The sequence below is a fragment of the Mauremys mutica genome, chromosome 3 (assembly GCF_020497125.1).
Source record: "Mauremys mutica isolate MM-2020 ecotype Southern chromosome 3, ASM2049712v1, whole genome shotgun sequence".
Lineage (NCBI taxonomy): Eukaryota > Metazoa > Chordata > Testudines > Geoemydidae > Mauremys > Mauremys mutica.
In genome coordinates this window covers 190,057,734-190,071,181 of record NC_059074.1, presented here as the reverse complement: position 1 = coordinate 190,071,181, position 13,448 = coordinate 190,057,734, and the positions used below count along the sequence as shown (strand labels likewise).

Sequence of the window (13,448 nt, the reverse complement as noted above, 5' to 3'; positions counted from 1 at the left end):
TATTGCTGTATCATTTTGTTGCGTAGGGACAACTTTTTTTAGGCCTCGTCCACACTACAAATGCAATTGTTTTGAGGGAAACACGGATAGAATACAGTTGTTCCCCCAAACACAGTTAAAGCATGTTTCAGTGGTATAGATGGGATCTGGATCATGTCCCCAAATTACAATATGACAGCCCAGCGCTTTCGAAGAGTTTGGAGAGAGGGTTAATGTCCATCCCCCCCATACAGCAAAATAGGGGGACAACTATACTGGGGGACAACTGTGTTGTAACCGGTTGTTTGTAATGCAGACAGGGAGTTGGAGAAAGTAAGACGCCAACTCAGAAAGCAATCTAAGCACATAGCACTCTAGGTTCTGCCTGTTGTACTATCAGAACACTGTAAATTATAGTTGTCAATTAAATACATATGAAAAATCAGCCTCTAACAAAAACATTATCTGCTACATGAAAACTGACTGCAATTATTCTACTGCTGTAGATTATTCATAACTATCAAGTACCAGTCATCTTGTGGGCCAAACTGGACTTTTAACTAAAAGATCCTTAACCAATGGCTTCTCAAAACTTACAAAGTCTGACCCTTTTCTAAAATATGCTTGGGTATGACTGTGAAAGTGACTGGCTAGTGACCATATCACTGCTGCTAAGCAGAGGGCTGGAGCAGGAAAGAGAAACTGACTAGAATGCACAACAAAATTAGGCAGCACCACTTCAGTGCCACCTGAGTGGCAAGGAGCAGGAGAAACAGAAGGGGGTGGGGGAAGGAGCAAGAGGAAAATAAAGGGAGAAACATATTAAAGCCAGTATATTATCAAAGCTTCTTCTTCTTCTTCTTCTTCTTCACTCCCTGTGGAGCATAAGGCGCCAACCACTCTCCTCCATTCATTTTGTTCTTGAGCGAGACAGCAGATTTCATCCCACTTCATTCCCATACCTTTCATTTCCTCTTCAATGGTCCTTCGCCACGTCCCCAATGGTCTACCTCTCCTCCTTCTTCCTTGTGGTGTCCATCGGAGGGCAAGACGAGGGTGTCTGTCAGCATCCATTCTCAACACATGCCCCAGCCACCTCCATCTTCGTTGTTTGGCTTCATCCACTATATTGTTGATGCCCGTTAATCGGCTCACTTCAACATTGGTGATACGCTGCGGCCAATGTATGTTAAGAATTCGCCTAAGACACCTTCCTTCAAAGCCCCGAAGCCAACTTTCTATCTTCTTGTTGGTCCTCCATGTTTCCGCCGCATAGAGCAACACAGAGCGGACGTTCGACCTGTAGATCTCTACCTTGGTTTTCATTTGCAAGATGGTTGACCTCCAAATATTCTGAAGTCTATAGAATGCATTTGCTGCAAGACCGATTCTGGTAAATATCTCCTTCTGAATATTGCCATCAGCCGATATGTAACTACCAAGATATTTGAAGTCGTTCACCTCCTCCAATTCTACGTCACATAACACTGTCTTCGTCGAGCTGGCTGTTTTTACTTTCATTATTTTGCTCTTACCGGCATGGATATTAAGTCCTACGCACCTTGCTACTCTACCTACTCTATCAGTCTTCTCTTGGAGGTCCGTCTGAGAGCTTGAAATCAGGGCGATGTCATCCGCAAAGTCAGTGTCTTCAATATGACCAGAGGGTCCCCATGCGATCCCTCTTGGCCTATCTTCAGTGGCTTTCCGCATCACCCAATCTGTGACCACAAGAAACAGAATGGGCGAAATAACACACCCTTGTCTAACTCCCGTTCTCACATGGAACCACTCACTCTGCTGTCCTTCATGGCGAACACAACACTTATTGCCGGCATACATATCTTTGAAGATGTTAATCACTTTCGAAGGGAATCCATATATTTTTAAGATATTCCAGAGATATTATCAAAGCAGGGTAGTAAAAATCTTAACACAGCGACAGTCACATGTGCACCAGTATAGTCACTCCTGGACAAATCCTGTCCCTGCCTGGATAGCTGCAGAAGGCCCTACCCATAGTGGATATACAGTGTAACAGATCAGTCTGGATCCTGGTGTATTAGTTTTACTTTCTCACCCGTCTCCCCACTCTGTACAGTCTAGTTTGTAAACATTTTGTTTTCTCAAGAGCAATAATCAATTTCCAAAGTTTACAGACCATAAGAAGTGAACAGACACAGTTGTGAATTCTTCTATAGAGAAATGACCAAAGTCCATATCTCCTACAGTATGTTATGCTCTTACCTTTATCGTTCATGCCATAGGTATGTTTGTTAGCAACTCTGTTGCATGCAGCAGTTAACTGAGATGTTCATAACACCCTAATGAGTAGCTATACCAGCATTAAATTGGAACTGTCCTTACTTACACCATGGCTGAATATGGCTCAAGTGGTGACTCCTTTGATGCGGAGACTCCTCTACAGAGTCTCACAAGATACAGTTCTTAGCCCACTGCTCTTTTCCAACTACTGTCTCCCTTTCAATCATCTTAGTTCTATCTTTAGCCATAGCTAGCCCATTTATGATGGTACATATCTTTCAACAAATTTAGGCCAAGATTTTCACAAGCGACTGGTGATTTGGGGGTGCCTAACGGGAGACACTTTGAAGAGGCCTGATTTTCAGAGGGTATGTGGCTCAGTACTTTCTGAAAGAGGCCTGATTTTCAGAAGTCTCAGGGCCTTAATGTCCATGCTGAACAGACAAGGCCTCAGCATTTCGTCTTCTCTCCAAAATCATACACACACAATAATATATTTTAGAATGATGAAGGGCTGAGATAACCTTGCTGGGATCCTCTAATCCAGTGCCCCCAAATACCTGGCCTGCTTGATTTATCTATGGGCCTGCATGACATTTAGTGTTAAGTGTTCATTTAAAAAAGAAGGTGGCTTCAAAGATAACGTTCCAAATGTGAATGCAGTGTGTTAATCAATGCAGAGTTGTCTTCCTGAGCCTACAGAAAGCCTGAAACAATTATTATGAAAATATTATTACTCTCCTAAATTCCATTAATTTCCTTGGAGTGTTGATTTTAATGATGACAAATTAAATGTCATCATTACCTATTTCATGGCGGATCATTTTAGTGCATAGAGTGGGGGAGGGCTGGAAGTCAAGCCCACAAGAGGTGGGCATTAGGAGCTGCCTAATAGGAAATAAAGTCAAGAAAGAGAGAGAAATAGAGGCAGGAGGATGGGAAAGGAAGAGACTAAATAAGGTACTAAACAAATAGCACATTCCAAAGGCAAAAAACCCAGTTCTGTTCAGAAATATTTTGTAGGGTGCCAGGGATGATGTGTGTCTGTCAGGGATGGGTTTGAAGAATACACAAATAGGGGAGAGAACTCCAGGTCTGGCAAGGAAATCATTCCAACTGTCCTTTCAGTCTGGTGGTGGGATTTTAACAAAGGTTTCCTGGTTGTCCCCGAGAGCCTCTCCAGCACATCACTGGCATTTTTAGTCTAAAACTCAACACAACACTGCTACTTACGATAGGACTCTGCGATCTCGTCCAAATTCTGCTTCATAGTAGCCATCCCTACAGTCTTTTCCAACCAGGTCATGAGGGTGCGGCTTGTAGGGCTCATTCTTTGTCACTAATGTAATCCTTACTTTCACTTTATCATCAAAGTTCAGAACCTGCACAAATGTAAAGAGAAATGCACTTACATTCTAAATCACGTCTGTCTAAAAGATTGCAAAACTTGGATAGTGAACAGGTGACACTGACAAGGTCCTATGGATAAGTGGGAATACAGTTTGTCTTAATTGTTGCACTAGAAATGAAAACCCAACCCTTGTGTCCTGAAAATTGAGAAGCTGTGTTTCATCAAATTACCATTCATTTCACACTGAAAGCCAGAGATGGAACAATTACAAATAAAAATATAGTGTATTTCAACCATTTGTCAGACAAAAATATAGATATCTGAAACATCCAGAAAGAATTAGGCTTTTATTTTGAAAAATAAATCACATCATTAGACAGCCTGGCTAAGTTACAAGAGGTTTGTAGTCAATAAATTCACTGGTCATTGTCAAACTATTGATTTCTTTTACATTTTAATTCTTTCTACTCCATGCTGTTGTGAAAACAATGTCTCTCTAATCTCGACATAGAGAACTCGCCATAGGCCTGACTTAATGCCCCACTAAGTCAGTGGGTGTATTTACGTTGGATCAACAGACTTTGAATCAGGCTCTAGAAGCTAAATTTGCCCCTGTGCAGAGGGCCTAAAGTGCTATGCAAGCTTCATGCAGACACTCTGCATGGGGTGCATTTTGCCCTGACGTTACAAGATATATTTTATTACCATGCCTAATTTTCATTACAAATGCATCCAATTCCGTATTCAGGGCCACACAGGGACTCCCACTGAAGGGCAAGATTCAACTCTCACTGAAATCAATGGGAGTTTTTCCATTACTTCAGTGGCAGTTGGATTAGGCCCATTAGTTGATCCAAAAGAGGTAGGATCCCTTACACAGACAAGATTCCAATCTGTGGAAGCAACAGGAGATTTTTCCCAAGTAGAGTATGCTGTACAGGACCTGTAACGATGTTGACATTATAGCTTTGAGCCATACGTCCATTTTAAGAGAAAAGATCCTCTTGAGCCTTTGGCGAAATGTTCAGCACACTGTGCATGGAGCTACAGAAAACCTCCCTTTCCCACTAGGTTTTTTAGGACAGTTGTGAGCCTAACTCCCAGTGCGCTTCAGATATGTGCACCAAATTCTGCCCTCAGGCAGATAGCTCCCAGTGAAGTCAGTGAGGGTTATGTGGGTGAATCCAAGGGCAGAGTTTGGCCTAAACTGATTGAAGTGTAACAGCTTGAAAACTATCTCACAGATATGTTAAGGGTAGTACGTTAACTGTGATACTAGCTCTCCTCCTCCACTTCCCCTGCCTCACAACAGTTCCATTCCCCTCTCAACCTTTTCTTCCTACACCTCCCGTACCCAGTCTCTGAGGATGAAGCATTCATTGTATTCTTTTTCTCCAACCTTTTGTCTGATCCTGGTCTCTATAATACTCTCAAACCTCCCTCATTCCCTTCTCATTCATGCTCGCTCTCTCTCTCTCTCATCTGGCTCTTTTCTCTCAGCCTTCAGATATGTCACTATCTCCTCTTACCCTAAGAATAATCCCTGACTCTCTAAATACTTACTCCTTTCCCCCACCTCCTCTTCACACCTAAGCCCTTCAGCATCCAGCCAACTCTTGCTGCTTTGACTTCCTTCCCTGCTAACTCTCTCCTTTACTCTTGCAATCAGATTTTCACCTCCTCCATCCCACTGCTCTCACTAAACCCACGGGTTTCCTCTCTACCCTCACCATCCTTGACCTTTCCACCTGTGGTGGCGGCTGATTCTCTTTGCTTGTAGTCAGTTCCAAACTCCCACCCCGGGCATTGGAGTGGAAATCCCACCTACAGCCTTTGGGGATGCAGGAAATCACCCAGAAATCACTCCGACACTGCTATTGGTAACACACACAGCTTTGTCAGCAGCAGTTACGTTGAGCAGCCTACCATCCCCCCCATGCTCTCTCAGGCACAATCAGGGGCTTCTTTCCTTTCAGGCTCTGACTGATCCTCAAGAGCAACACTGCGCAGGATCAAAGGGGCCACATGCTCAGGCCTCTCCCTGGACTCAGCCTGCTGTCTCCCTGCAGCAGCACATGCTCTCTCAAGCAGCCCACACAGCCCCTTTCCCTTCTCCAATTGCAGGAGAGCCAGCAACACACAGACAGGGCGGGATTTCCTGCCAGCTCTTTAATCAAAGAGTGGGGGAGGCTGGCACCTCCTGTTTGTTCATTCCCCTGCCATGCATTGCATTGCTTCTGATCTGTGATGTGGAGCTTCATACTGCTGCTTTCAGCTCCATTGTCCACACACCATACTTCTCAACTCTCGCTCATCTCCAGGGGCTATTATGCAGCTGGCACATCACCTCTCTCTCAGACAGCTCCTTCAATGTCTGCCATAAAGGCTCCATCGTCTCCCCTTTTCTCCTCTTCACTAGTATGCCACAAGATTGTCTGTCTGTCTATAACCCCTACGAGATCTTAACCCCTCTCATGGTTTCAACTATTGATGACTCCCACATCTACCTCTCCCCTCCCCATGCCCTGATACAGTTCTTCCTGGATGTCCCACCATCAACTTAAACACAACACAATAAAACTGGAATTCATCTACCTCTCCAAGTCCTCCCCTCCCTTCTCCATAACATCCATCCTTCATCTACCTCTCCGTCCTCCCCTCCATCCTTCCCACATCCCAGGCTCACAAACTCGCGTTCCTTCATCCCACACATTCAGTCTGTTGCTAAATCCTGCCACTGTTTCCTTTACAACAGATCCAAAAATCCATCCATTCCTTTTCATCTCTACTGCCCAAATCCTTGTCCAGGCCTTGATCATGTCCTGCCTAGTCTACTGTGTATCTCCTCTCTCTGAACTTCCTGACATCTATCTTATTCCCATTCAATCCATCTATAATGCAGCTACCAAATCATCTTCTTCTGCTAGGGTGACCAGACAGCAAGTGTGAAAAATCGGAACAGGGGGTGGAGGGTAATAGGAGCCTATATAAGAAAAAGACCCAAAAATCGGGACTGTCTCTATGAAATCAGGACATCTGGTCACCCTATCTTCTGCTGCTCTGACCACATCACTCCCCTTTCTCAACTGCTTTATTGACTCTGCATCCCTTTCCACCTCAACTTCAGATTCCTCATTGGGCTTTTCCAGGCTCTCCGTACAGCTCTACCTCCGCATCACTGGTTATATGAATCTATCTATTTGATCCCTATATTCCCCCAAATCCACCTCACCCCAGGCTGCCTTTGTTCCCATCTGCAACAAGCACCTCTGTGCCTTCTCCCATGCTACTCCCTGCAGCTGGAATACCCTTCCCAAACCATGTACCCCAACCTCCTTCAAAACCCTCCTCAGAATGTGCAATCAGTCCTCTAGTTAACTCCCCCTCAATTGTTAAAAAACAGTTATGCAAGTACCCAGAACAAACAAAAAGCTAAGAACAAACCCGACCCATCCTGAACAACCCAAGCCACCAAGTAAGCATACTCTGTGTCCCTTCCTTCCATCAACCTGGCTTGTTAACTTCCTCTGCAGCTTATCTGACTGCCGTCAATTTAGACTGCAAGCTTTGCAGAGTACGAACCAAGAGCATTATTCTCCACTCTGTTATGTTAGTTGTTTTAACTTCATCAGCTTCAGTGAAATTATGATAGAGAAAGAAAAACAAACAAAAAAGCAGGATTACAGAATGGAGAATCAGGCCCCTTATTTACTGTCTAAAGTCCCATGCACACCTGCAGCATAGTGCAATGTAAAAAATAATTATGGATAACAACAGTATTACCTCTACAGAGGGATATGTCTTATTGCTGTCGGTACTACGTTCTCCTGGAATGCTGCCTGCTGATCGTCCTTCACATTTGTACCTGAAACGCATGCCTCTCTGCCTGGGTTGCTCGAATATTTCGACGCAGGGTTCAGACCCACCTTTAGGAAAATGAAAATGTTTAAGGTTACAACACAATACAGCTTAAAAAGCAAAAAGGAAGGATGGCTTTATGGTTAAAGCACTGGACTGGGATCTAGGTTCTACTCCTGGATCTTCTACAGATTTCTTGGGTGATCTTGGGTAAATCATTTAGTTTATCTGTGCCTCAGTTCCCACTCTGTGAAATGGGGGTGATGATAAATGCTCTCTCTCACTCATCTCCTCATATATTTAGACTGGCAGCTCCTCATGGCAGGGTCTGTCTCTTACTGTGGGCTTGTCTATATTACTGGCTGGATCGACGGGCAGTGATCGATCCAGCAGGGGTTGATTTATCACATCTAGTCAAGACGCAATAAATTGACCGCTAAGCGCTCTCCCGTCGACTCCAGTACTCCACCAGGGAGAGAGGCGCAGGTGGAGTTGATGGGGGAAGCGTCAGCTGTTAACTTACCACAGTGAAGACACTACGGTAAGTAGATCTAAGAACATTGACTTCAGCTACGCTATTCATAGCTGAAGTTGCATAACATATATCAATCCCCCCCCTCCCAGTGTAGACCAGGCCTGTGTATATGAACACAATGGGAGCCCCAGAGGAGGAGGCTTCTAGGCACTGCTGTAATATAAATAATCATTAGTAGGGTTCCCGCGCCATGGAGCTCAGTTTCTCTTAGATAGTGGTGAGGGCCTGTCTGCTGAAAGATTATTTCATAATGTCAAAATGAACAGATTAGTCCAAGGGAATGGATGAAATTTTTAATTATAGTACATTTTTCTGAATGCAAGTCCCCTCAGAATGAAGGTGTTTCCTCTGAATCGACTGATTTAGCTTCTACTGCAGTGAAGCAATAAATTCTACGCAAATTAGGCAAAATCCCCTAATGCTTTCAGTTTCTTTACTGTGGTCCCAGAAATTGCATTGCTATACTTTGAGCTGTCCATTTCCCACAAGAGCCAGCATGAGCAGCAAGGGTACTCAAGATTTTAGTAAAGGCTATTGGGAATCTGTCAAAGGGCCCAGTGAGTGAGAAGGCAACTTTCAGGGAATGGGTGTCAGGAGATGGTGGAGTTGACATTAGTTAAGGCTTTGGACAGATCCTGACTTAGCAGGAGTCTACATACTTTTTCAGGGTGACATTCACCCTCTTCAGAAGGCCAGAACAAGGCCTGGGCCCCACTTAAGTCTAAATACAGTAAATTCCACCCTCACTGACAGCACTGAAAATGCTAGCCAGTCAAGCAGTGACATAACAACCTAGTGGTATGTGAGCAGCAAATACTGGAGAAGCAAAAATGAATAAATAAAAGGTTTAGTTTAGAAACTGAATTATTTTAGTTGGAACACACACATGGTCAAATTCTGCACTGACTTATACCTCATGCTCATATAACAACGTCCTACACAGACAAGCTGGATGTGCATTACAAAGAAGCAGGAATGGTAATATGGCACAGTTAAATACATTTGGGAGCAAAGATCCTACAGCATGTCAGCAAAACAATGTTGGAACTTCAATTGTTGTACCCAAAGTAGACACTAAAGGAGATAGAAGATCCTCTCATTCCTTCCTACATATATTTTGGACAGTTCTATAGGAGTTTTTGGGGAGAGATACACTTCAGTATTAAAACCTTTTGTTGCTGCCAAAATGGCTTATATTGGGACTCATCAACTCAAAGCTTGCATGTACTGGTTCACAAGAATGTCATTTCCTACTAGATTTCTTGGGCCCAAAAAGTCTTTTATTGCAGTACTATAAATCACTTAGCTTACTCCACTTTCCTGTTCTAGGAGTTAAGTGACAACAGCTCTTGAAAGAATAATGTGTAAGAGAAAAGAAGAACTCCATCTGTGTGACAGCATATTGACCTTTGCTTTTATATTGACAGATAGCTATGGAATGGTGATGTGCATAGAAGTTCTGTTGCTGGCTGAGGGGGAACAGTCTTTAAATCAAGCTGGATGTCTTTCTAAAGGATATGCTATAGCTCAACCAGCAGCTATGGGCTTGATGCAGGAACCACTGGTGAAGTGCTTTGGCCTGTATTATGCAAAAATGTCAGACTAGATGATTATAATGGTCCCTTCTGGCCTTAAAGTCTATTACTCTATGAACAAGGCTGGAGACAATTTGGATGTTTCTAAATTGGGGAAAGTTACTAAAGAGTTTCACAGTAATCTTAACATTGTTATATCTGTGTAACCCCATCAGCTGAACCAAAGAGAATTTTGTCTCATGTCTCTAGTTTCCAAGATTCCACTATTTCATATTTTGTTGCCGAATCCTTTTGGAATGACAGAATGAGCCTTAACATTGTTTTTAGCCAACTTCTCATAAAAAGGAAGTAACCAAATATGCCACTTTCCAGCCAGTGAATGTCCAGGTCAACATCTGATGACTTTAGAAATGACATCAGAAAATGACCTGACATATTCAATACATGCTGGCCATCACCTTGGCTCCTGTTCTTTTAAAAGGACTGTCCCTTTCCTAAGCTCTGCCCCTTCTTGAGGTATCCTTTTGCACATGCTGTCTTCTGGTCAGAATAAGCATGACTAGCCAGAGAATAATAAATCATAGAAACAGAGATGGTAAAACAAAACAAAAACCCACAAAAGCAACACAGGAGTGACTTCAATGGGAGATCAGGTTTCTTAGCATCTCACAGAATTGGGCCCATAAATTGTGTGCAGATGTCTCTCACACCCTCAAAACTACTTATACTTGTCTCACAAGCATAGTCCAGTGGTTGGGGCACCATAAAGGGAGTCAGGAGGCTCTACCAGTGATCAGCTCTATCACCTTGGGCATTATCACTTAATCTCTCCTGTGCTTTGGTTTCCTCATCTATAAACAGAGATAAAGATACACACTTTTGTGGAGCACTTTAGGATTATAGATAGAAGTTGCTATACACATACTAAGTATTGTTATTAAAATAAAGAAATGAGTATCTATCTAGAGAATTATAAAGTGCCTAATCATCATGTAACTTAGGAGACACAGATATACACGTATGTGCGTGCAAATATACGTAGATGTGCCCACAACCCCACCCACCCATGTCACCTGTCAAAGCCATATAGAGTCTTGTCAGTTATGACTGTTTTATAGCAATTGCTTCAAGGACTTTAATATCTCTACTTTAACCTATAATTTTACCTTCAATATACACGTCTAAAGGGTTAGTGTCTCACCCACTGATGATGTCAACTGCATTTTAAAAGTCAGGCCTCAATTGTCTTTATGTAGATTTAATTTGTGGTTGAAATAAAGGTTACTTAAGTCACCCCCACTGCTTAACAGTAGGTGTGTGCTTGTGGGAAAGCAAAACCCAATGACGCAGTAACCTCCAGAGATTAGAAATTAAACAATTTTAATCTGATTTTCTTTCTTGAAGAACCAAATCATCATCTACAGCTTTACTAAACCAGGCACCAGGTAGACAAGAAACACAAAAGGGTTTGTGTGAACCAAGGCTCATGGAGACTTAGAATCATCACTCTTTGTAGCAATACTAGACATCCATTTCTTGTTCCCATTTTCTGTAAATTAATGTGCTCTTGCCAAAGCAACACAGCTGAGACTATTTCACAATCCCCACTCACACAAACAAAGGCCCTCCACACATGAACATGTACTTTTTAGAGTAGAAGAAATATAAACTACATCAAAAGCGGACATTCTTGTAATGGCAACGAGGACTAATTCTGGAAGAGTAATATGCTGCTTAATTAGCTTTAGTTAACTGAGACATGAAACTGAAATGGAAGAAACATACAAATCCATATTAAAGGAAGTACTAAGTTTTATTTGTACTTATGTTTATTGGCCTTAGGATTATTGTGCTCTGTATCCCAGCATGCCTATTTCTCTTTTTGTTATGATACTGCATTTGTATTTGCATGAATGCATTGAAAACTGCAATACATAATTTGAAAGAAAATGAGATGTAAATTCTCAATGACATGAGTGGTAGAAACTAGTGAAACCATCAATGACAATGTGAGTACAGCAAGGAATGAAAGTTACACTGATTCAAGATCTGGGACTTGATTCTGTATCAGTGACAAAAAAGGCATATCTAAACCGAGAAAGCACAGACAGTTTAAAGTTTAAAGCACAGACAGTGTAATACATCACCAGCCATCAGAATTAAAACTAAAAGATGGAAGCAAATACTGATTTCCCTGTCTACCATTAGGAAGCAGGTTCTTTACCATGACTGCCAAAGATCTGATGCAAAACTGCAGCTGTGACTGCAAAGGGCTTTCAAGGATGCTCTGCCTTTGACTAGAATACCTAATGCCCAAGAACGTGCAATAGAAACAGGGAAGGAGAAATATGTGCAAAGCATTTGTCTTGAAGTGAGGATTTGTATTTGCAAGTGGAATTCCTGAATTATCTGGAGAAGTCTGGTTGGACCTCAGTGATGAGTTCAGGGAAAGGTGAAGAACAAAGGGAAGTTGGCTGTGACATACCATGCATCTTTCAATGCACTGCAGGAAAAACAACTGGATCATGGAATCAAATGTTGCCTCCAACTAGCAGAGCCACAGATTCCTCTGCACAGAGGGCACAGGCTGTGTGAAGAGTCAACGCCATGAGACTGCAATTCTGGCATTCAACTGGGGAGTGTTCTGTGGAGACACACTCTGATGCAGTATCTGGAGTGTGTGAATGAGGTGGAGGCGGGGCACAGAGTGGTGGGAGTTTGACTATCAACAATGCAAAGTCACTACACAAAATCTCAATGCAGAGGGGTACAATAGGTATGGACATTATGGCGGCACTGGTGGGAAAATTCTGCCCCTCCAACTCATGTGTAGATACCCTGTTCGGAATCTGTGGACCAGGTGTCCCAACCTGCATATCCAAAAATCAGCGGGCACTTCTGAAAAATTAGGCCTTAAATATTAAGTATTTGCCGCCCCCTATAGCAGGCCAGGGAGGAGTACTGGTCACAGACCTACTATAAAATATTATGATTCAACCTAAAACAAGTGCAAATACATTCTTAATTCAGAACAAGCAACCTCCTACCCAAGCATTCATGAACTGTGAACCTTCTAAACAGAAGTAGTTTAGAGGCACAACTGCTTCATGCACTACTTCTTTCTTGTCACGTGACATTACAGAATAGTAACTAGAAGAGAACTTGTAAATACTAGGAAGTTAAGAACTTCCCCTGCTGAAACATTCCTTCACCAATTACTAATAAGTTGAAAACATATTAGTTGCAGATAACAGAGATAGATATCTACTGTTTCAGCTTATCTGCTCTAAAATACAATATATTTTTTTTAAATTATGTGTGAATTCAATAATTTGATTTATCTGATTAAGAGCCAGTATTTAGATGAGCAGATCAAACAGGTACACTGGCAATGGTTGACTGAGGAGACATTCACATATCATATACAGGTTTGGGAACACTTTTCCTCCCAGCAACCACTCTAATTAATGCAACCAGTTCTAAAATTAAAATGTTAAATCCCCATGAAAGATTCCAGAGGACAAACTTTTGAAAGGAAGTGGAATGCAAGTGCTTCACTGAGACCAAGAGAAACTAAATTACAACTTTGGATTCCTTTGGCTACCAAATCTGTGATCACTTTCTGTGGTATTGCCTCTCATTTTCATACTAATTTATTTTGGCCATGACCTGTTCTGATGTGAACTGGATTCAGTTGAGCACTAAGCTGACATTAGCCAACTGATGTCTTCCCCTGATCTGACACTTATACTGTAAATTTAGCCTCTACATTTGAACAATGGTTAATTTTTCTTTTAGATTTCAATGAGCCATTTTAAAAGTTATCAGAATCTTTTTAACATTTTCTTAAACTAATTCAAATGTTATGTTTGTTCACTAACTCGTTCCTTATGGTCACCTAAGGGCAACTTGGACAAGGATTTAA

The 13,448-nt window shown here is 42.2% G+C and overlaps 1 protein-coding gene across 2 annotated transcripts in view; it reads right to left on the bottom strand.

Moving 5' to 3' along the window:
* The window catches only part of REL (REL proto-oncogene, NF-kB subunit), a 56,261-nt gene that overhangs the window by 32,460 nt on the left and 10,353 nt on the right, over positions 1 to 13,448 (bottom strand). For both annotated transcript variants that reach the window (XM_045008357.1, XM_045008356.1), the window contains exons 2-3: positions 7,379 to 7,521; positions 3,478 to 3,626 (exon numbers count right to left, since the gene is read on the bottom strand). In XM_045008357.1, coding sequence (XP_044864292.1) covers positions 3,478 to 3,626; positions 7,379 to 7,521 — 292 coding nt within the window. The remainder of the gene's footprint in view (positions 1 to 3,477; positions 3,627 to 7,378; positions 7,522 to 13,448) is intronic.